The sequence below is a fragment of the Stenella coeruleoalba genome (genome assembly GCF_951394435.1).
Source record: "Stenella coeruleoalba genome assembly, chromosome: 3".
NCBI classification, from domain to species: domain Eukaryota; kingdom Metazoa; phylum Chordata; class Mammalia; order Artiodactyla; family Delphinidae; genus Stenella; species Stenella coeruleoalba.
This window is the reverse complement of record NC_137148.1, coordinates 53218402-53243566: the sequence shown is the minus strand read 5'-3', so window position 1 is coordinate 53243566 and position 25165 is coordinate 53218402. Positions and strand designations below refer to the sequence as shown.

General features: G+C 38.9%; 1 protein-coding gene across 8 annotated transcripts in view; it reads right to left on the bottom strand.

The window, feature by feature from the left end:
* MAST4 (microtubule associated serine/threonine kinase family member 4) overlaps positions 1 to 25165 on the bottom strand; it is a gene marked incomplete at its 5' end in the record, with an annotated part of 568435 nt that overhangs the window by 71051 nt on the left and 472219 nt on the right. For all 8 annotated transcript variants that reach the window (XM_079916426.1, XM_079916429.1, XM_079916428.1 and 5 more), the window contains one exon: positions 3407 to 3476. In XM_079916426.1, the coding sequence (XP_079772552.1) occupies positions 3407 to 3476 (70 nt within the window). The remainder of the gene's footprint in view (positions 1 to 3406; positions 3477 to 25165) is intronic.

The window sequence follows — 25165 nt, the reverse complement described above, 5'->3', positions numbered from 1 at the left end:
TGAAACATTTTATGGTCTAGCTGATACTGGAACAAGATGAATTATGCCAATATAATGCAACCAGAGTAACTCTGCCCACCAGTGCTCAACAAGTGTCTCATGACCTGACCTCTCAGCAGGCAGGTATGTTCCAGTAATTTGCTTATGGAAATATGTTCTGAGATTTAACCTGATAAATAACAGCTAGACAGCTAGGAGACATCCACAACGATTATTCAGGGCTCTATTTCCTTTTTTAAATTTTTTTAAAAATTTTAAAAATTTATTTATTTATTTGTGGCTGCATTGGGTCTTTGTTACTGTGTGCAGGCTTCTCATTGTGGTGGCTTCTCTTGTTGCGGAGCACGGGCTCTAGGCGCATGGGCTTCAGTAATTGTGGCACGTGGGCTCAGTAGCTGTGGCTCACGGGCTCTAGAGTGCAGGCTCAGTAGTTGTGGCGCACGTGCTTAGCTGTTATGCAGAGTATGGGATCTTCCCGGACCAGAGCTCGAACCCGTGTCCCCTGAATTGGCAGGCAGATTCTTAACCACTGTACCACCAGGGAAGTGCCTCTCTCTATATTTCTAATGAAAATGAAAGCAATTTATGTTACCTAAACCTCTACAACTTCTGGGGAAGGCAGAACAATGTCATTACCTCCAGTTTACCACCACCAAGGAATAAAACATTAAGTAACTCCACAATCAGATGGATTGTAAACCAGCTTCATCACAGTGATTAGCAAATTACAAAATATGTTTCCTTGCTCCAGACAAAATCTACTACACTATGATGCTCATTTTCATCCTTTTAACTCGATATTAAAAAATTAACTCGATAATTTTGCTCTCAAACACCTATTAGATAATATGGAAAGCAAGTGTGTGTCATCCTATTTCCCAGTCTGAAATTCAACATTACAGGGGATGTCTACTGGGGGGTAAATTATCACGTTATAAGTAAGATCAGAAAAGATTAATAAGTCTGACCTTTATCCCGTCACCCAAGAATAATTTTTAAAATAGGACAATCTCTCCCCTCTGTTGGACTGAATATACAAAATGATAAAACGTGGGACTCCCTAAATGGCATTACTTCCTAAAGGCTCAGAAATGCACACCAAATGGTGGGGAATGGAGACCCATGGAATTTCCATGTTTCTTGAATGAAAAATCAACTTGAAAATGGAAGAGAAAGATGACTGATGTCAAATAAAAATAGGCCAATTTGAGTTCGCAGAGCAAACACAGGGTTCTATTTACTTGAATAAAAGTTCAGAAAGATGATCACTCATGTCCTAATCTAAATTAATGCTTTTTGAAGAGTGTGGAGGGAGTTCCATCTGGAAATTCCTGCAAAATGAACCAGAGGTCTCCTGTGATAATCTTCTGTTACGGTTTATGGTTTATTTGTTGAAAATTAACATGCCTAGGGGTTTGTGTATTTTTTTTTTTATAGCATAGAAACCAGATTCATCTGTCCTCCAGTCAGCCACTTAATTATTAGATTCTCTTCATTTTTATAAATCTGGCAGGATTAAAAGACTGATTTCAGTCACGTTTAAATGTGGGCTATAATGACATTTGCATTTTCTTTCTACTAAAAGTAATTAAAGGCATTCCCTTTTTAAGAGAAATGTATTTTAAAGACTATGGTATGTTCTCTTTTTTTAAAATCAGTTTTTATAAGAGTTCCCTTTTCACTTAGAATGGTACCACCACAGTGAATTAATACTCATTGGGCAAACAAACACAGGCTTTGTGAGACCAGCTAATTGTCACATTTTCTCTATGGTGCTTAAAATGAGCACTGCAAGTATCAAAGTTGGAATTGGGGAAAATTGGGGTGTCGGTCTCAGGAAGTTCGTTGGAGATCACGTCTTAATTACTCTTGTGTCCTCCCTATGGTGGAGGCCTGGTACACACAGGCATTTACCATATGGTGGGGAATGTGTGATTTTACAAGAGAATCTTAATTATCAGGAATTCTGAAAACGCTGCAAGCACATCCTTTTCTCTGGATTTAGTTATATAAAATGCATTGAACGCTGACAAAAGACAGTGAAGACGTTGCAGGTTTTGCTCGTGAGTAACATGTGTTAAATCTATTTTTTTAACCTACCTATGTGTCTTAATTAAATGCTACTTTAATTCATTTCAAGGTATGATTAGGTCTCTGAAGAAAATTTAACAAATATCTAGGACAGGGACTTCCCTGGTGGCGCAGTGGTTAAGAATCCACCTGCCAGTGCAGGAGACATGGGTTCGATCCCTGGCCAGGAAGATCCCACATGCCGCGGAGCAACTAAGCCTGTGCGCCACAACTACTGAGCCTGCGCTCTAGAGCCCAAGAGCCACAACTACTGAGCCCACGTGCCACAACTACTGAAGCCTGCGCGCCTAAAGCCTGTGCTCCACAACAAGAGAAGCCACCACAATGAGAAGCCCGCGCACCGCAATGAAGAGTAGCCCCCGCTCGCCACAACTAGAGAAAAGCCCGCGCGCAGCAATGAAGACACAACGCAGGCAAAAAAAAAAAAAAAAAAAAAAAAAATATATATATATATATATATATATATATATATATATACACACACACACACATATATATATATAAACAGACCATAAAATGAATTCATTCTGAATATGCAGAAACCTAGCTAAAGGGACAATTTTGTTTTCCGTGTGTTTTTCCTGGGTGGAAGAAGGCAGGGTATATACATGTTGAGAGGGATGACGGAACCCAGGAAGGTGAAGATTTGAATGTGACAGGGTGAAGTACACTAATTCCACACACACAACACAGAAGAGGTGGCTGTGTAGACTCCTCTGACTGGGAGAAATCACAGTAGAAGATCCAGAACTGAAAAGGTTTGATAATAGATCATATGCCCACTGTCCTCTGAGCAGCAATACTTTCTCATGACTCACTGACCCAGATATGAGACATATAACTTTGATATCTGGTGTCCAATTCTAACTCAGATAGGAAGAGCAAACATAAAACATCCTCATGGCTTTACCTCAGGGAGATCACTAAATTGCTGGCTTGGTGCCCTCAAGGAAAGGCATCTTAGAGTTTATACCTTGTGATCCCAAGTAAGGTCATTTTTATTAAGGGGGGAAAAAAAGGTATTTCAACAACAACAAAAGCAATTGCACCAAGACATATAGGTGAATCAAGTTCTTATAATATAAGCTCAGATAATTCAGTAAAAATCTGTTGATCATCAAAATCATGTATGAGACACTGCACTGGGGATGGGAGAAAAGGTGGAAATGGTTTTCTCCTGCCCTCAGTGAGAGCCCACCATCTAGGAAGGACCAAGAGAGGTACATATAGCCTTAAAGGGTAGTGGAGGGAGTGGGGTGGGGGGATGGGATTCTCCACATAACACTTCATTATTCTACTCACAAGAAATCCTTACCTCCGTGCAAATGAAAAATGGGCAGAGGCACTGGGGGAGAAGTTTCTTGGACTATCTTGAGGGCTATTTCCTGTAGAGAGAAAGAAGAAAAAAACTTGACATCATGACTTTGTTTTTGTATCTTTATCTACATCCCAAACATTCTTCTCTTTAGTAGTAAGTGTCTGCACACTTTTGTAAAATGTCCATCTCCTAAAAAAATATTTTACTTTTACTTGGAGCAGAGACAGGCGGTCAGCTTGAGCTCCGGCACAGCTTTCCAAATGTGTAAAATATGAATAAACAAACCTACATCACCAACCAGCAGTTTTCCATATATTTAACCACCTAATTATTTCAGTCCTACAGAATAATGAATATGCAAATGTCCTGGTTCCTACTCTTCCAGATGTTAACGTTTCCAACAGCAGGATGGATGGAGAAGTATATGCTTCAATTGGGAGGGTGAGGCTTTCTATTTTAAGGAGGCAGTCTTGATATTTTTATTTACAGAAACCGAAATAAAATTCTGAGTTCTCAAAAATGAATCCTCATATTTCAAAGTACATATTTTAAAGGGAGAAATGTCAGAACAAGTCATAAAATACTGGGGAGAACCCAACAGTTCAGACCAATTCCTCAAATGATCCGGCTCTATCTCAGCATGGCCTAGTGGCCCAGCAGGACTAACCCTTATCTGTATTTCCTTCAATAGTCTCTCTGCTCCTAAGCAGCTGGGTGGTGACTGGCCAGGCAGCCTTTAAAAGCCACACGCAGAGGCTGGCAGAGGGTGTCTTCCCCAAGTCCTCTGGAGGCAGGTGGAGCACGGGTTGCTTACTGTAAGGCGGCAGCTCCTGGGGGACTTGCTACTTTCCCCATCAGAACATGTAACCTGCTACTGATCACTGAGAAAGCTTGGCAGGCAGCAGGTGAGGGGAGGTTCAGGGCACTCCAGACCACCCTGCTTCCCTCTGCATGTTTAATTAGGTTGAGAATTTCCTGAGGACCGGATGGGACTGTAGCTGGTGTAAATAAGGAGGTTAGGAAAGGCGGCAAACTAATCCTGTATGTTCTTGAAACACAGAAAATGAATCAAGAAGACATGTTTAATCCTTAACAACAAGCCAGTTGCCACATTACTGATTTCTTACCGGAAGTGACAATTGTAATTAGGGGTAAGGAATACAAGGCGGCACCTTCAAGTCAGTACCTAGCTATAAAGGTAAACAATTTATTACCTGTGTGCAAAAAGAATAGATTAATGCATTAAAGTGGATAATTTCAGTGTTACCTTGAGGACTTCTGGACTGGCTACACCTCTACCGAAATTTTTCAATTAAAGTTGCAGATTTTATAGTGATGGCATCAACAGATGCCATTAAGTCTCTGACAGACAGCACAATTAAAGCCATTTAACTGGGAAGCACTGAAAAGCCCATTTCTTTACCGATAGAGAATCAAGAAGCATTTTCCGCCTGCAGCAATGAAATTTATCATGCCTTTGCATCTGTTGTTCCTTGCGCCCCTGGAGAAATGGATTCTGCATTTGCCATCCAGCAATCCAGGACTCTTTTTGTCCATTTATCTACACAGCTAAATTAAGTTCTTTGAACTTTTCCCAACAGCCTTCATTCCCCCTGCCCCCCCTCCCCAATTTAGTTTGTGCATCACTCTTCATATTCCTTAAAAGGTCTTGATTTCAAGATGGCTAGAAATCTTGTTTCTAAAGGGAAACAAATCAAATGCCAGAAATCTCCATGTCGATTTTGTTTTTATTTGGGAAAAAAACGTTGGCTTTGCTCACACCCCACACAGAGCAAACTACCAGTAAATTATGAGGAGAAACAAAACAATTGATTGAAGCCAAGGCATTCTGAGAACAATCCCTGCTACCCTATTCACTGAGAATAAATAATAAGGCCAGTGAAACTTGGCAGCAAATTCTTAGCCCTGTGTTCTTTGTAAAGAGAACACTATATCTGGAGATTATATGAGATCAACCAGAACAACTAGAGAGAGCTTATTAAATGTTTTTTAAGACTCTGAAGGAGGGAGAGACAAGGAATTATCTTAGAAACCTTTTCACTTTTAGAGATTTTAAGGAGTGGTCCCCCAGGAAGCTATGTAACATCTTATAATACATGGCGGACCATCACTTTGAGGATGAATGGGCAGAGATGGAGATACAGAGGTAGGTTAATTTAACTCTGCTCTTTAAACAAACAAACAAACAAACAAAAAACCCAGGGCTACCATTAACCATTTCTCATCTTCGGGTTTTGTCTTCCTATTCCATGCTGCCTTTTCAGGCACTTCCACTGACAGTGTTCCTCAACTCCAAGCTATAGAGCCATTCCTATTATCTTACTAACCACAGATCTTTCTTCTTGTTTCATGTCTGACTGAAGAGCTAGTTGAAATGCAAATACATGCCCCTGCATTATCACAAAGGCCCTTAAGTGCAACGGGATATTGGAGAAAATGAAGGTGGCATGAACTAGACTGATAATTCCTTAAGGACGAGACACTATAGCTTAATTTGAGGTCAGTTCAGCAAGCTGGAGATAAACAGAAGGAATGGAAGGACTTCAGGAAGGGCACAGAATCAACCCAAACACAGCGGGGCAATGCAGTGGAGACAGGCTCTCTATAAGCAGGGAATTCAGACTGGTAAAGCCAATGGGTTGTGAACTACATGTATTGGTACTACCTAGTGGAAGGCCTTAAGAGATGTTTGGATGCAAGAGAGATGCTAAGAGATTTTAAGCTGGCATTGAGTATGCCGAGTGGTCAGATGTGCTGCTGAGGAGAAGCAGCTAGATTAGGACATGGAAAGCCAATGGAAAGGATATTCTGGTGAGCAAACCAAGGGTAATTGGTGATGGATTAGAAATAAGCCATGAAAAAGATTACAGACTAAAAGTGACTGAGGCTTCCAGTGTGAGTAGACTGTCGCATTAACAGGGAACTTTTAGAGAGAAGTGGGGCGGTAGTAATAGTAGAAGAAAAGGGTAGATGAGTATTCTAGACATTTTTGTCATTTGTTACAGAAAATTCCTCTATTTTCCTGAGGGAGAGATTAGAAGATTAGCAGATTAAATAGGCAGAAGTCAATCTTCGAGGTCTTTGTTCTTATTTGAAATAAAAATTGATTTCTATGTTGTCTCTTAAGTCTTAGGGGTACTATTTTATTTTATTTTTTTTTTGCGGTACGTGGGCGTCTCACTGTTGTGGCCTGTCCTGTTGCGGAGCACAGGCTCCAGACGCGCAGGCTCAGCGGCCATGGCTCACGGGCCCAGCCGCTCCGCGGCATGTGGGATCCTCCCGGACCGGGGCACGAACCCGTGTCCCCTGCATCGGCAGGCAGACCCTCAACCACTGCGCCACCAGGGAAGCCCAGGGGTACTATTTTGTTATACAAAACAACACTAATTTAGAACAGATTGAATTATAAAACACACCTTATATAGTCTTAACTTAGAGATGAGGATGAGACTGTTGTGGACACGCACAGCACTTCCCCAGGACAAGAAAGTAAGCTGAATTGAAACCAGAGTCCTATACTTGACCTTCACTGCTCACAGCACAGCTCTCTGAATTCATCCACCCATCTGCAAAGCAATACCTGAGAGACTCTCAAACGAAAACTGGTGCCAGTTAATTCTCTGCCCATATGTGCGACACTTGCTTATAACACAAATCCAGCTGTTCCCAGGGACGTGCTGCCTCTTGGATGTTTGAGTGCCATGACACTTTATAGACTACTGTTTCTGACCTGGTAAAGGAAACCTTAGTAGTGGTCAGGCGTTGAATAGGTAATTAACTCCAGGATCCCCAGGGGCAACTAGCGTTGCTAATACACAGGCAGTACATCAAAACAGTACTTTACCTAACGGAGCTACACAGGGTGCCTCATTTTAGAGGCAGTTATTGTTAAGAAAGTGATTTCCAGATTAATTAAATTGTTTGATTGCTTTGTAATTAGGTTGGAGAAGTCCTGTGTCTTTACCACAGAGAAACAAGCTGCAAATCTTTTTAGAAGGCATATGCTATACCCACTATAGATTATTAATGTGCTTTTAATAGCTGTCTGTTCACGAAATGATAGTTTCTGGTTGCCCTGATTTTCTATCAGGACTTGAGGGATCCAAGAATTAATGATAATTGCCATTTGAAGCTCCTGGTAGATCAAAAGAGTAAGCCCTCACTTGAATCCTCGTTGTTATTACTTGGTGATCGGCTCAAATTCGTTGTGACTTTTTTACACCATAACAACCAGCGCTGTGTTTCTTAATCGTTCTGCAGGAGATTCTCAGCGACGAATTGACACTGCTGAAAAACCTTAAGTCGAAACTTCACAGGACCAAACCTAGGACCCCCTCACAAGATGTTATGGCAGCAGATAAAGGGGACAATGGAACAAGTTATGCAGGGACCTCAAGCTGAGTGGACTTTGAAAAATAACAGTTCAGTTTCACGTGAGAACTTTAAGTCTATGCTACCAGATCCAGCGGACGCCAGAGAAGAGTTAGAAATCCTCCGTTCACTTAGCTGTCTCAGAAACTGGCTCCTCTCCAGATATAACTGCAGAATATTAATTAAACCTGGACAGCTGTTTAGACTCTAAGTGGACAGAGAGAAACCTTGATTAGCCTTCGGTGGCATTCTCTCAGGGTAAGCTGTGAAGTGTTCACAGCAGGCCAATAAATAGATTTTTATGCCTGGGTTTTCAAGTAAAGAGAATTATGCACAATAAATCAAGCCTTTCTTAAAATCTGGCCTCTCTGAACCTCTTTTGGTTTTCCCATCCCTGCCACATTGATCCTTCTTACCCAATACCACTACTCACTGTCATCTGATTAATTCATTCAACAAATATTTATCAATATATAAATGGTGTGATTTGATTTGCATTTTAGAAAGAGCCCTCTAGCTCTTCTGTGGCCAATGGGCTCTAAGCAGGCACAAATGCAGGAAGCAGGGGGGATCAGTAAGGAGGCTACCAGCATAGACAAGGTATGAGATGATGGTGGTTTGGACAGGATGGGAGTAGAGCTCAGGTATGTTCTGGTTGTAGAGACAACAGGATTTACTGAAAAACTGGACTGAGTGGAAGTATGGGGGAAAGAACAAAGTATTGCCATTTGCAACATGGACAGACCTGGAGGGTATTATGCTGAGTGAAGTAATAAGTCAGACAAATACTATATGATACTTTGTAGAATCCACATAGAAGTGGTAATACAAATGAATCTATATACGAAACAAAACAGACTCACAGATATACAAGACAAACTTATGGTTACCAAAGGGGAGAGGTAGGGGAGGCGGGACAAATTTGGTGTATGCGATGAACAGATACAAACTACTATATGTAAAATAGATAAGTAACAAAGGATTTACTGTATAACAGAGAATTATACCCAGTATCTTGTAATAACCTATAATGGAATATAATCTGTAAAAACAAACAAGCAAACAAACAAAAAAACCAAAGCACTATGCCGTATGCCTGAAACACAATCTTGTAAATCAACTATACTTAATTAAAAAAATGCAAAAAGCCCCTGAAAACCTGGGTGGGATTTATGCTCTTTTATTTACGAAGGCACCACCTCAAATAATTTTAAATATATTAAAATGTACTTATGTTCCATATTATATGCAATCACATGTAACAATGTTACACTTCTTAGATGTAGCATTTATATTACTCAATTAAACACTGAAAGTTCTATTATAGTTTTTTATTGTACTTGAGAGCAAATAACATTTTTCCAGCTCACATTATTCAGTACCTAACAGATTTAATAGCCCTGATCTGTTTGATATAGCCAAACTAGAAAACAGTGCTAGTTAGAAGTTTGCAGAGGAGGAAAATTCTATAGGCTGACTAGTGAAGTTTGAGGAATGATAACTTCAATCATTCTATATCATGTCACCATAGGTAAAACAGAATGAAGTGTAATGACAGGTATACTGTATTTCATTTCTCTCTTCTTCTCACTAACATAATTCTAAATGCTGGTGAGGGATACATTTTGGTTATACGTGTAGACACACAAAAAGCGTATTTTGAATTCTCAGTGCCTAAGCTAGTCCCTGTAACACAGTAAACTAGAAATGTATTTTTTTCTAATTCATCAATTATGTATTAAGTTCTTTTTATATACAGAGCTTTGAGTTACCTGCTAGAATAGATTAAATAGGTAAACAAGACCCAAAGAGCTAAAAATCTACTGATAGAAGATCTGTACATTACCAACTCTAGACTTATCTCGTGAAACCAATTCTGGATCCTTATTCATGTGAAAAAGAAATTTTCTTAGATCAAAGCCCTTAAATGTGTCAAAATTACTCACTAAAAACAAACTCTCAATGATGATAGCACACAGAGAATGTACTATGTCACAACAGACACTTACAAAATGGACACACCCTGCTTTCTAAGGAATGACTGATGAGCTTATAGGGTGGAAAACATGTAGGGAGTGAGAGAGATACCCAATAACAGGTCAGTTTCTATGTCCTAAGACTCTCACAGATGCCTATTGCCTCCATTTCATGAAGCCATTCCTCTGAAATTTGTGCAGTGTATTTGAAATGCTGTGTCATTGACACGAATCTCTTGGAGATGTGTTATGATGTGTTCTCGGGGATGTTTTAGCTTTTCATTGACCCCTCCTTATTACTCTGAATTGATGTCATATCTCAAGGTGATCCCAAGTAAAGACTGGTGAATGTCAAGAGTGATGAAGAAAGTTGAGTTTTAGTTGTATGTTTTCCTCCCATCTACAGTCATTCATCTTCCCGGCAGTAGAGAAGAGATTACTTTTAGCCTTTGTTTAAAGTTACTGAGAAGCGTCTGTAAGGTCAAGGTAGGGGAGGTAAGAACATAGCTACTGTAACAGATATTCCTAAGTTTCATGCAGTTTTATGAAATATGATGCATTCTATTCATCTTAGATAATTAGTCTCTGAATGTGGATAAAAGACTGAGTTAAAGAATGTAATCTAAGGTGTGCATATTTTTTTTTTCTATCTTACATGAAGGGATTTCAATTCTTTAACATAATTAGATACAAAGAATTTCCATCTTTACCTGGAAGAGGGGTGGACAATATCAGGAAATTGGTTGCTCTCAGACTGTTTGCTTCAGTTGCTGAGTAATTTCTAGTCAAAGAGGCAATATTTAAATGAAATGCTGCACATCCGTATAACTTGCTAAAAGTAATCTGAATGTATTCTCTATTATAAATCTCCTCCTTTCAGCTCCCCTTAAAAATATAAATACTAAATTTAAGGTGGTCCTACTTAACAAAATGGTAAATGTTCCTTTGGCTTTTGATACAAAGGCATTCATTCCATCGGAAAGAAGCAAAATACGTGTTACGTATTTTTTTTAACAGTTAATTATGTTCGGTTTCTAACTCCAGAAATATCTTGAGAGTTAAAAGAATTGAAGACATTCAGTTCTATTGTTTCATAATAAAATAATATGTAATGTGCCAAGTATCTAATAAATCAGAATGCTGACTTTCAGTTCCCATAAACCATTCTATACAAGATCTTAGAAATTCCCTGGCACCGAGACTCTCCTCTAATATTTTTCTCCCACTCTCCTCTTCCATACCCTTACATCAATAAACAGTTCTCAATATGAGGTGCACAGGTGGATTACCTGGGAAGCTTTAAAAATGCTGATGCCAGGCCCTAGCCTACCCCTTTTAAATGAAGTGACTCTAGTCAGCTGCCAGGGCTGAGAACTACGGCCTTAGAATTTCCTTGTACTCCGTATATCATGCCCAAGACTTCATTAGCCATTTAGAGTTCGCAATCAGGAAGTCTTGGATTTTTTACACTCCCCCCCTTTCCTTCTATAACTCAACTTCCCCGCCTTCTTGTCTCAGCTATACTAATTCAATGTCCCTTTTATACATTTACTTCACTCTGACCTCCAAGTAGTCTCAAAACAAGACTAAGGCTGGAAATTTCTTCTCCATCAACCCAAACAAATACTATCCCACTCTGTCAACACTCCAGAAATCCCACCTGCCTGCAGGTGTCCTCTTAGGTTAATCAAGTAAGTTAATTACACTTCTTCTACCCGAGTCCTATTGCTATTCTCCTCTAAACTCAATTATTTCCACAATTTCTCCTTTCCTCTAAAATAGGAAAATCCCCCAAGCTAAGCTGTGTATCATTCCTATGTTCCTGGGTTAAGATTAAAAGTCTCTGTATAAGGAAATCATAGGGAAGAAAACGCTCATAAACTATAACCCTGTTTATACTTTTACTGTCAACTTTAATCATTTGATTGCCCCAAGCTGAAACACCAGCTATCGTTATAATCAGTATTTAACAGTATATGAATGAGATATTTGCCTTAAAACTGTACATCTCACTCTTTCATTTTTTAAATAAGCAGACGCCTAATATTTGGCCCAGGTAATATCAGAACATGTAAAATTATTAGAAACGTTAAAATCAAGGCATGGGGGGCTCAATTCAACCAGTGATTATCAGAAGCAAAACTAAAATCATTCTAATTATCCTAATCATTCCTCCTTGCAGAAAGCATGATCTGCCCTTATCCATGATAGGGATGTGTCCATTCAGGGCCTTATTCTATTTACGGTCTATACATGTATCCATATTTTTAGCACACAATCCTAAGTAACTGATGGGTGGGGTGAGGGGAGCTTGTTTCCAACCACATGCAACCCTGAGATTCTGGATACACAAATATCAACCTTCAGAGAATCACTACCCTAAGGAGCCACAGATATTAATTATAACATGTTGAACCCTTCCGGTATGTTGGGGTGTATTGAGGCAAGGAAACAAGTTGTAATTACTCTCTTAAAAAGCACAACAGGGTCCTCAAGGTCCTCTGAATGAAAAATTAGCAGGTACATAATTTGGCATATTAAATCATTTAATAAATATTTATTTATCTTACTAAATATAAGACCTGATACTATAAAACTACTAGAAGGAAACAGAGAAAAGACTTCTTGGGCTTCCCTGATGGTACAGTGGTTAAGAATCCACCTGCCAATGCAGGGGACACGCATTCAAGCCCTAGTTGGGGAAGATCCCACATGCCACAGAGCAACTAAGCTCATGCGTCACAACTACTGAAGCCTGTGCACCTAGAGCCCCTGCTCCGTAACAAGAGAAGCCACTGCAAGGAGGAGCCCAGGCACCGCAACGAAGAGACGCTCATGCACCCCGACGAAGAGCAGCCTCCGCTTGCCGCAACTAGAGAAAGCCCGCGCTCAGCAAAGAAGACCCAATGCAGCCAAAAATAAATAAATAAAATAAATAAATTTATATATAAAAAAAAACTTTAAAAAAACCTACTTGACATTGGTTTTGGAAACAATTTTTTGGATATGACAGCAAAAGGGCAAACAACAAAAGCAAAAATAAACAAATGGGACTACATCAAACTAAAAAGCTTCTATGCAGCAAAAGAAACAATCAGGGCTTCCCTGGTGGTGCAGTGGTTAAGAATCCGCCTGCCAATGCAGGAGACACAGGTTCGATCCCTGGTCCGGGAAGATCCCACATGTCGTGGAGCAACTAAGCCCATGCGCCACAACTACTCATCTGCGCTCTAGAACCCGTGAGCCACAACTAACTGAGCCCATGTGCCACAACTACTGAAGCCTGTGCCCCTAGAGCTTGTGTTCCGCAACAAGAGAAGCCACTGCAATGAGAAGCCCACACACCGCAAAGAAGCGTAGCCCCCGCTCGCCACAACTAGAGAAAGTCCCCGCACAGCAACGAAGACCCAACACAGCCAAAAATAAATAAAAACAAATTTTTTAAAAAAAGAAACAATCAGTGAAATGAAAACGCAACCTACTGAACAAGAGAAAATATACGCAAACCATGTCTCTGACAAGGGACTGATATCCAAAAAAATAATACAATTCAACAGCAAAAAAACAAACAATCTGATTAAAAATGGGCAAATAACTCGAATAGACACTTTCTCAGAGAAGATATACAAATGGCCAACGGGTACATGAAAAGGTGCTCACCATCACTAGGCATCAGGGAAATGCAAATCAAAACCACAATAAGATTTCACATCACAACTGTCAGAATGGCTATTATCAAAAAAACAAGAGATAACAAACAGTGAAGATATGGAGAAAAGAGAACCCCGGTTCACTGTTGTTGGCAATGTAAACTGGTGCAGACACTATAGAGTCTCCTCCAAAAATTAACAATGGAACTACCATATTGTCCAGCAATTCCACTTCTGCACGTTTATCTAAAGAAAATGGCATCACTATCTCAAAAAGACATCTGCACTCACACGTTCACTGCAACGTTATTTACAACAGCCAAGACATGGTAATCACCTAAGTAAGTGTCCCTTGACAGATGAAAGGCTACACACACACACACACACACACACATACACACAGTGGATTGTTATTTGTTCGTTAAAAAAAGGAGATCTTGCCTATTGTGACAACATGGATGGACCTTAATGGCATTATGCTAAGTGAAATAAGACAGAGAAAGACAAATACTGTATGTTCTCACTTATATGTGGAGTCTAAAAAACTCAAACTCAGAAACAGAGAGTAGAAATCTGGTTGCCACTTACTTGGGGTGGGAGAAATGGGGAGACTGTTAAAGGGTACAAATTTCTAGTTATAAGATGAATAAGTTCTGGGGATTTAATGTATAGCATGGCGACTATAATTAACAGTACTGTATTATTTATTAAAAGTTGTTAAGAGAGTCAATGTTTAATGTTAACACCATACACACAAAAATCGTAATTATGTGAGGGGATGTAGAAGTTAACTAACCTTATTGTGGTAATGATTTCATAACACATACATGTATCAAGTCAACATGTCATATTCCTTAAACATATGTTATATGTCATTAATATCTCAGTAAAGCTTGGGGGAGAGTCGATATATGCTGGGTACCTTGCTAGGCCTATTAAGTCAAAGCTAATTGATATGGGGGGGCTTCCTTCAAGTGATGTTGGCAGTGATGCTGGATGAAATGGAATACTGTCATTCTGGAGACTGTTTAAGCTAGAGCTCTGTATCCTGAGAACATTCAAAGGGTCAAAAATAAACAATCACTTTGGGTGTCAGGTCAGTGTGAATGTAACGCAGACCAGTGCTTAGCAGTTGGACAGGAAAACCCTGCCATATTTCCCTCCTTTTTGGCTACAATATGGCAGACCCTTGGTAGCCTCTGGAGGAAGTTAGATGAATCACACCATCTCTGACAATGCTCTCACCCACCAGGCAGGAAAGAAAGATCCAACAGAACATAATGGGATACTGCACTCATGGTGATATGTGTACATAAAGTGAGGAAGCCACAAATTCAGAAGACAGAAGAATGGATGGCTGCAGAGAGGCAACCTTTCATCTGAACCCTGAAGGAAAGTGGTAACTGAAAGGAAAGGAGCCTTCTGAAGCAGAGGAAACTGAACAAACAAAGGGACAGAGTCTCAAACGTGAACAACACAATTTTACATGTCTTAATTTTATTACAAAAGCAATTATATACATTGTAAAAAAAATTCAAATAGTTCAAGGAGGTATAAAATAAAGACTGAAAATCTCTCCTAGCCTCTGACTCTCATTCATTGATTCATTCAAACACTTAATATGAACTCATTATGGGCCAGGCACCACAACAAGCTATGGGCCACATGCTGCCTCCCCAGCCCCAGCTCTACTCTTCAGATGTATGAATTAATCTAGAAATACACATAGATATATAAGTATATATTAGGTATATTTAAAAATTCCCCAAATAATACCATGATATATATATATATATACTTATACATACACACACACTTATATATACAGTTGACCCTTGAGCAACACAGATTTGAAGTGTGTGGGTCCACATATATGCAGATTTTTTCAATAGTAAATCCTACAGTACCACATGTGTTCAGTAGTTGACTGAATGTGCGGATATGGACTGCGAATACAGAGGAACTGTGAATCAGAGGAACCTCAGGTAGAGAGGGACGACTCTTATACTGAGATTTTCAACTGCGCAGAGGGCGGGTACCTGTAACCCCTGTCAACTATTTATATCCTGTCAACTATTTATATATATATTCTATAATTGCTGTTTTTTGTTAATAATCTAGCTACAACTTTCTATATCAGTTCATCTAAATAAATCTCTGTCATCTTTAGAATCAAATAAAATTCCAATATGTCTTGTACCATAATTTACTCAGTCTTCTATTAATAGATAGACTGATTTCAGTGCTTTGATTATCCAATGAATATCTTCTGAATATTTAAGTGATTATATCCAAGAGCTAAATTCCTGGAAGCAGAACTACTGGCCCCAAAAGTGAGTTCAGAAATCTCTTGCATTCCTATACACTAAGGATGAAAAATCTGAAAGAGAAATTAAGGAACCACTCCTATTTACCACTGCCACAAAAAGAATAAAATACCTAGGAATAAAACTACCTAAGGAAACAAAACACCTGTATGTAGAAAACTATAAGACACTGATGAAGGAAGGAAATTAAAGAAGATACAAACAGATGGAGAGATATACCAAGTTCTTGGATTGGAAGAATCAACACTGTGAAAATGACTATACAACCCAAAGCAATCTACAGATTCAATGCAATCCCCATCAAACTACCAACAGCATTTTCACAGAACTAGAACAAAAATTTTCACAATTTGTATGGAAACACAAAAGACCCCGAATAGCCAAAGCAATCTTTTTTTTTTTTTAACATCTTTATTGGAGTATAATTGCTTTACAATGGTATGTTAGTTTCAGCTTCACAACAAAATGAATCAGTTATATATATATACATATATTCCCATATCTCTTCCCGCTTGCATCTCCCTCCCTCCCACCCTCCCTATCCCACCCCTCCAGGCGGTCACAAAGCACCGAGCTGATCTCCCTGTGCTATGTGGCTGCTTCCCACTAGCTAACTACCTTACTTTTGGTAGTGTATATATGTCCATGCCTCTTTATCGCTTTGTCACCGTTTACCCTTCCCCCTCCCCATAGGCTCAAGTCCATTCTCTAGTAAGTCTGTGTCTTTATTCCTGTTTCACCCCTAGGTTTTTCATGACATTTTTTTTTTAATTCCATATATATGTGTTAGCATACGGTATTTGTCTCTCTCTTTCTGACTTACTTCACTCTGTATGACAGACTCTAGGTCTATCCACCTCATTACAAATAGCTCAATTTCGTCTCTTTTTATGGCTGAGTAATATTCCATTGTATATATGTGCCACATCTTCTTTATCCATTCATCCGATGATGGACACTTAGGTTGTTTCCATCTCTGGGCTATTGTAAATAGAGCTGCAATGAACATTTTGGTACATGACTCTTTTTGAATTATGGTTTTCTCAGGGTATATGCCCAGTAGTGGGATTGAGAAAGAAAAACAGAGCTGGAGGAATCAGGCTCCCAGACTTCAGACTATACTACAAAGCTACAGTAATCAAGACAGTATGGTACTGGCACAAAAACAGAAAGATAGATCAATGGAACAGGATAGAAAGCCCAGAGATAAGCCCACGCAAATATGGTCACCTTATCTTTGATAAAAGAGGCCGGAATGTACAGTGGAGAAAGGACTGCCTCTTCAATAAGTGGCGCAGGGAAAACTGGACAGCTACATGTAAAAGAATGAAATTAGAACACTCCCTAACACCATACACAAAAATAAACTCAAAATGGATAAAAGATCTAAATGTAAGGGCAGACACTATAAAACTCTTAGAGGAAAACATAGGCAGAACACTCTATGACATAAATCACAGCAAGATTCTTTTTGACCCACCTCCTAAAGAGATGGAAATAAAAACAAAAATAAACAAATGGGACCTAATGAAACTTCAAAGCTTTGGCACAGCAAAGGTAACCATAAACAAGACAAAAAGACAACCCTCAGAATGGGAGAAAATATTTGCAAATGAAGCCACTGACAAAGGATTAATTTCCAAAATATACAAGCCGCTCATGTAGCTCAATATCAAAAAAACAAACAACCCAATCCAAAAATGGGCAGAAGAACTAAACAGACATTTCTCCAAAGAAGATAGACAGATAGCCAACAAACACATGGAAGAATGCTCAACATCACTAATCATTAGAGAAATGCAAATCAAAACTACAATGAGGTATCACCTCACACCGGTCAGAATGGCCATCATCAAAAAATCTACAAAAAAAAAAAAAAATCTACAAACAATAAATGCTGGAGAGGGTGTGGAGAAAAGGGAATCCTCTTGCACTGTTGGTGGGAATGTAAACTGATACAGCCACTATGGAGAACAGTATGGAGGTTCCTTAAAAAACTACAAATAGAACTACCATATGACCCAGCAATCCCACTACTGGGCATATACCCTGAGAAAACCATAATTCAAAAAGAGTCATGTACCATAATGTTCATTGCAGCCCTATTTACAATAGCCAGGACATGGAAGCAACCTAAGTGTCCATCAACAGATGAATGGATAAAGATGATGTGGCACATATATAGAATGGAATATTACTCAGCCATAAAAAGAAATGAAATTGAGTTGTTTGTAGTGAGGTGGATGGACCTAGAGTCTGTCATACAGAGTGAAGTAAGTCAGAAAGAGAAAAACAAATACCATATGCTAACACACATATATGGAATCTAAAAATAAATAAAAAAAATAAAAATGGTTATGAAGAAGCTAGGGGCAGGACAGGAATAAAGACGCAGATGTAGAGAATGGACTTGAGGACATAGGGAGGGGGAAGGGTAAGCTAGGACGAAGTGAGAGAGTGGCATGGACTAATAATATATACTACCAAATGTAAAACAGATAGCTAGTGGGAAGCAGCCACATAGCACAGGGAGATCAGCTCGGTGCTTTGTGACCACCTAGAGGGGTGGGATAGGGAGGGTGGGAGGGAGACGCAAAACGGAGAAGATATGGAGATATATGTATGTGTATAGCTGATTCACTTTGTTATAAAGCAGAAACTAACATACCATTGTAAAGCAATTATACTCCAATAAAGATGTTTAAGAAAAAAAAAGGGGAGTTCACTTTTCACTTTGGTGCATATAACTAAATTGCTCTCCAAAGACACTGCCCTAATTTACACTGTTACTAGTGGCATATGGAACACCATCTCCCCTCAGTCTTGCCAACACAGAATTTTTTCATATTTGGTGGTATCATATTGTTTTTTTTAATCATATTGTTTTGATATGCATTTCTTTAGGATGAGTGAAATTGAGCCTCTTTTAAAATATTAACTGACCATTTATTCTTTTTTGTACTAACCACCTGCTTCATACTTTACTCCTCTGAATTAGGTTAGTCTTTTTTTGAAATTAATTTGTTTTTTGTTTTTTTGTACAATGAGGCAATTCTGTCAATACACTGAAGATGTTTCTACCATTAGTGCTTATCTTTTTTTTTTTTTGCGGTACGCGGGCCTCTCACTGCTGTGGCCTCTCCCGTTGCAGAGCACAGGCTCCGGACGTGCAGGCTCAGCGGCCATGGCTCACGGGCCCAGCCGCTCTGCGGCATGTGGGGTCTTCCTGGACCGAGGCACGAACCCGTGTCCCCTGCATCGGCAGGCGGACTCTCAACCACTGCACCACCAGGGAAGCCTTATGCTTATCTTTTAATGTTGCTTACGGTAACTCATCTGCAGAGAACATTTTATGTAATCAAATTTATCAACTATTTTCCTTTATGGCTTACAAGGTTTTGTACCTTGTTTGGAAAGACCTTCCTGACTCCCAAATTATTTTCTAAATGCAACCATATTTTCTTCTAGTAGTTTTATGGGTTTTTTAAAATTCAAGTATTTTTCTGTATCTACATGGGATTTATATAGTTTAAGGAGTAAGATATAGCAGTCCAGTTTCCCTCTTTTCCAAATGGCTAATCAACTGATTCAAGACCATTTATTGGCTTAATAATCTACATTTTCCCCGATGATTTAAGTAAAGCATATATATATATTTTTTCTTAGATGTTGGAGGTAGGAGTTTATTAATTAATTAATTTATTTTTGCTGTGTTGGGTCTTTGTTTCTGTGTGAGGGCTTTCTCCAGTTGTGGCAAGCGGGGGCCACTCTTCATCGTGGTGTGTGGGCCTCTGACCATCGCGGCCTCTCTGTTGTGGAGCACAGGCTCCAGATGCGCAGGCTCAGTAGTTGTGGCTCACAGGCCTAGTTGCTCCGCAGCATGTGGGATCCTCCCAGACCAGGGCTCGAACCCGTGTCCCCTGCATTAGCAGGCAGACTCTCAACCACTTCACCACCAGGGAAGCCCAGTAAGGCATATTTAAGGAATGCCAAGTAACATGATGCCATAGAGGGGGAGCTGTAGGAAGTTAGGACAGAGCAGTAAATGATGGGGAGCAAAGAGAATGGATGAGAATCAAACTAGAGAAATCTGAAGACCAGTTGGAAATATCCTTTAGGGCAGTATTCCAGGTGATTTTTGACCTGGATGGGACCGTGGAATCCCTATTTGTATCAAGTATTCCAGGTGATTCTTAGGCACACTAGAGTTTCAGGATGGCTTTAGAACAGTCATTCTTAACCTTGGTTTCACATACAAACAGCCTAGGGAACTTTAAAAAAATCCAATGACCAAGTCACACTTCAGTCCAATTAAATCAGAATGGGGATTGGGATGAGGGAAGTATCAGTCATTTTTAAAGCTTCCCAGGTGATTCCAATGTGCAGTCAAGTTGGAGAAACACTGCTTTAGATTCTGCTAAAGAAAGTGAACTTTATAGATTAAGTTGTTCTCTAACCTAACTATGTATCAAAATCCCCTGGGGAGCTTTTAAAAAGATATACACTGATGCCAGGCCAGACAGATGAAGTTTCTGATTTAATTGGTCTGGGACCTGGGTATTTTTTTAAGCTCCACAGGTGATTGTAATGTGCAGCAAGGCTTTAGGACCTATAGTACAATCGTTCTCAAACTGCAGAGTGTGTCAGAATCACCTTGAGGATTTACTGGGCACCACCCCCATAGTTGCTTAATTAGTGAGTATGGGTTGGAATCTGATAGTTTGTATTTTTAACTAGTCTCCTGCTGCTGCTCCTCAGTGGATCACACTCTGGGAACCACTACACTCATGCATGTCATAACAAACCATGGGATGTTTTTCTTTAGTTAGAAGACATAATTAAGTTCCTGTCTTAAAAAATAATAGCTTCAATGTAGAAGAAAGATTTGAGAGGCAGTGAGAGTATGCAGGAAGACGGAGCCCAGTTCTCATTTGCAAAAGCCCTGAGCAACTGGCTGGGGAAAGGAGCCAGGTGTAAAACACATTTCAGGGGAGACTTAGCAGCGAGGGTTTAACAAAAGATGATGCTGAAGTTGCTCGCTTGGGTGACCATGTGGATGATGTTGCCAATAACTGAGAATCAACAGCATTGGTGACAAGATACTTGGTATTGAATAACAGTTGGATTTAAGGTGCTGGTGGGATGCATTCAGATGGAGAAAGTGCCAGTAAGTACAAACAGGCATCTGCATTCAGAAGAAAGGCCGAAGATAAAACTGCAGGAAAAATCAGCACATGCATCAATCAGAGGACCTTGGTCAAGATGTGACTGTCACAAGTAAAAGGGTGACAAAGGATTTAACCCAAGGGATCCCAAGAGTTAAAATGGATGAGAAAACAAAAAGGAATCATAGTAAGCAAGGGAAGAGATATAGTCAAGACGTAGAAAACGGTTCCTGACATCAAATCCTGCAAGGGTGCTCACAATGAGTAATATTATTTTACAAAGAAGTCATTGCATTCGACCACTGGAGGACCATGGCTTTCGTGGAGCAGTAGGACAGGAGTGGTGGTGTGCCTGGGTACGTCATCGGTGAATCCTGGCCAATGTTGGACCTGAACGAGTTTCCCAAGGGAACTAGAGTAGGAATATTGGGCTTTGTTTTACTGAGACATTAAATGAAGATAACAACATCTACATTTGGTTATTAATTTAATCAAGTTATAAGTTTTAAAAGACATTTCAAATGTTATAATAGCTCATAATTTCATAGAATGATTTAAAACCTAATATTAAAAATGTGCTATGAGGTGGAAAATCAAGGAGGTAATGCCTAATGAGGGGTTGGCTTTCACATTTTCTGATAGGAAGCTACAGCAAACCAAAATGCTTCCTCTATAGTCTAGAATATCTAATTGTTGAACCTTAGTACAGAACAATTTTACTCAGGATATTTTTAATTAACAACATCTCTTTTACTAGAAAATATAGGAAAACGTTCTGCTAAATAGTTTTGTAATGTTTTCCAACAGCAATTAACTCAGATCAAAAAAAAAGAAAGAAAGAAAGTAAAAAGACATTTTTATTCAGCAATGTATGTCATAAAAAAACAATCTTCACCCAGATCCTACACTACCCTTCAGCAGACACATGCTTTTCTAAGTGACGTTAGGGTAGAATATAGTAGCATATGCCCATCACCCCCATGGGGCTGACTAAGGATAAAATAGACTGAGGGGATAACTTTAGTAGTACTACTAATACTGGAAAATGCTAAACATAAAACTGTTTAAACTGGAGGCAGATGGTGAGGGTGGAAGCAATATGCACATAGGATCTTGCTGGTGAAACGTTTAAAATCCGTAGAAAAGGAACTGCTCACTTTTAAAATAACCTTAAAAAGCCTGAGTCTAAAGCTAACACACACTCACGGTTGAGGACTTGAAAATACCTAAAGTTATAGAAATGAAATTGGTAATTCTACTAATGTAATGTGGGCTTTTTCTTTGGTCTGTTTTTATAGTGTGTACAGATATACACAAACATACTTTTAAATAGGATCATAAACCACATTCAGTTTTGCATCCTGGTCTTTATAATTAGGTTGTGATTATAATTTTCCTATCCATTAAATATTTTTTAAAATGTGATGATTTTTTAATGGCTACACATTATTTATTATACAGATGGCCTATCATTTAAGCATCACTCTTCTTACTATGTAATGTTTGGGCTGTTTCTATTTTTGTGCTATATAATGCTGCAATTAACATCCTGAAATATGTATTTCTGATACTTTTCTGATTATTTCCTTAAATTATATTTCATGAAGAGCAAATAATAGTTCAAGTGATATGAACTATTTTTAGGGTTCTTGGCATAAAATAGCACTCTGCTTTCTATAAAGACCGTAAATTTACATCGATGTACTGAGAATACCCACCTCACTGTACCATTACCAGAAAATGATTATTACCATGTATGTTTTAATATTTGCAAATCAGGTGAAAACTGGTATTTCATTATTTTGATTTGCATTTATTTGATTAGTGAGAGATTGAACTTTTCATTTGTTTACTTGTCATTTCCATTTCTTCCTTTGTGAGCTGTCTGTTCATGTATTTTGCCTATTTATTTAGTGGGATATTAGAATTTTTTCTTACATTATTTAAAAGAGCTCTTTATGACTTATAATACTAAATTTCTGCCCATTATATTTGTTGCAGATATTTTCGGTTATCTGTTAGTGTTTTCATTTTGTTTATGATATTTAGCTTACAGAATTTCAAACTCTTAATATACTCATATTATCAATCTTTTTCCTTAGTGAATTCTTCCACTTTTTTATGCTCAGAAATTATTTCCCCATCCTAAACATATAAATATTCAACTGTATATTAATTTTACTTTTTAGGGCTTAATTTTTTGCAGGTAAATTAAAATACATACAAAAACCATTTTAGTATATAGTATGGAGGAAGCTCACCTCACGTATTTTCATACAGAGAGCGAATTTTTTCAATATCATTTGCTGATTAAACTTTTTCTTTCTCAGTGGTGTGTGATGTTTCCCTCATCATATTGTCTTCAAACTCTGCCAATTTTTATTTCATGTGTAAATGGCTGCTTGCATTTGTATCATTTTATGATATGTGTTAATCTCAGGTAGTCAGGTCTGGCTCACTGAATTCACTTGGCCAACTGTATCGACCCAGTCTTCCATGTGCTCTAGAGTCATCATGCCATGTTACCACCGTGAGCACTTGTCATCTTTATGGTCACCCAGTATCTTCTGAACAGCCTCCCGACAGGAGAGAAATTTCCCATATCATGAGAACTGCCTCCCCAAGCTTGGTACTCCCATCCACTTTTCCAGCTTTCCTTGTATCTAGAGCAGGGGTCCCCAGCCCCTGGTCTGCGGCCTGTTAGGAATCAGGTCGCACAGCAGGACGTGAGCTTCATCTGCTGCTCTCCATCACTCTTATTACTGCCTGAACCACACACGCCCCCGCCCCCACCCTGGGTCTGTGGAAGAACTGTCTTCCACAAAACCGGTCCCTGGTGCCACAAAGGTTGGGGACCGCTAATCTAGAGCACAGGTGAGGCTTTGCTAATTAAGTCTAACTCAACTTTAGCTTGAAAGAAGGCAGTATGAGGAAGGAGGTGCCAGAGGAATCAATTTTGGTGGCAAAGGTGGTGGTGGAGGCATCCCTCTTGGGTGGCAACAGTGTCAGAGTTTCTGGAATCCAGATATCGGGGGGAGCAGCAGCCATGACTTGCACTGGCACAATGCTGAATTGTGGCCTTCAGGCTATGTGGCCTTCAGTGCTCACTCTCTGGCCCTTCTGACAATTCTGTGAGCTATGTAATACACCTTAATAAATTCCTCTGCTTAAACTAGATAGAGTGAGTGTGGCGCTTGTAATGAAGAAAACAGAGTTACACCACACACACACACACACACACACACACACACACACACACACACACGTAAGGATTCTGATGGGAACTACCTAAGTGCTGTAATATAATTTGGGGAAATTATAATATTTAGGCTTTTTTAACCTTTTCTTCAACGAATATGGCATGTCTTTTCATCATGCAAAAACAGTTTAGATTTCAAATAAAGTTTTGCTGTTTCTTTATAGCAATCTCTTTCAATTCTCTTTCTAGTTACTTCAGAGGCATGATATTTTATGACCTTTTTTGCAGGGGAAAGGGAGTGTGGGAAAAGAGAGTAGAATGCTATCATAAATTGATGCCTTTCTTTCATTATCGTTTATAACTGGCTAAAATTGATCATATACAGTAAGATTAATTTCTATATATTCATCTTATATACAACGTACTTAATGAATGCTTTTGTTAATTTCAATGCACACTTTATTCTGTTGGATATTCTAGATTATTTATATCATCTAAATTTAAAAAATTTTTACCACCTTTGAGTTACAGATTTTGTTTCAGTTTTAAGTGTTGCCTGACTGCAAAGAACCTCTAGAATAAAGTTAAATATTAATGGGGAGAGATTTTCACAGAATTCCTCTAGTATTTTACTTTAGTAAAGTAAGATATTGACCATTAGTCTAAACTAGATATGTCTCTTACTACATTATGGAATTCTTTGTTCATTCTCAGTCTCTAAAGAGTTTTTAGCAGAAATGGATGTTTAATTTTATAGTGTTCTTTCAACATCTGTTCCGCGGAACATTTGACCCATTGCTATGATGTATTAGTAGTGTTCATACTACTAAACCAATCGGCATTCTTGGGACAAACCTCAGGAGTTTATTGTAAATAATTCTTACAGTATTCTATTAAATTTTAACATTTATATTTCAAAAGTGAAGTGGGTTGGTGGTTTTCTTATTTTGTGCTATATGAGTATTTTCTTTCTATTTTCTTCTGTGAGGTACCAGGAAATCACTGTTTTTCATGCTAGTATGTTATTACCTTTAAGTCTTTAAAACA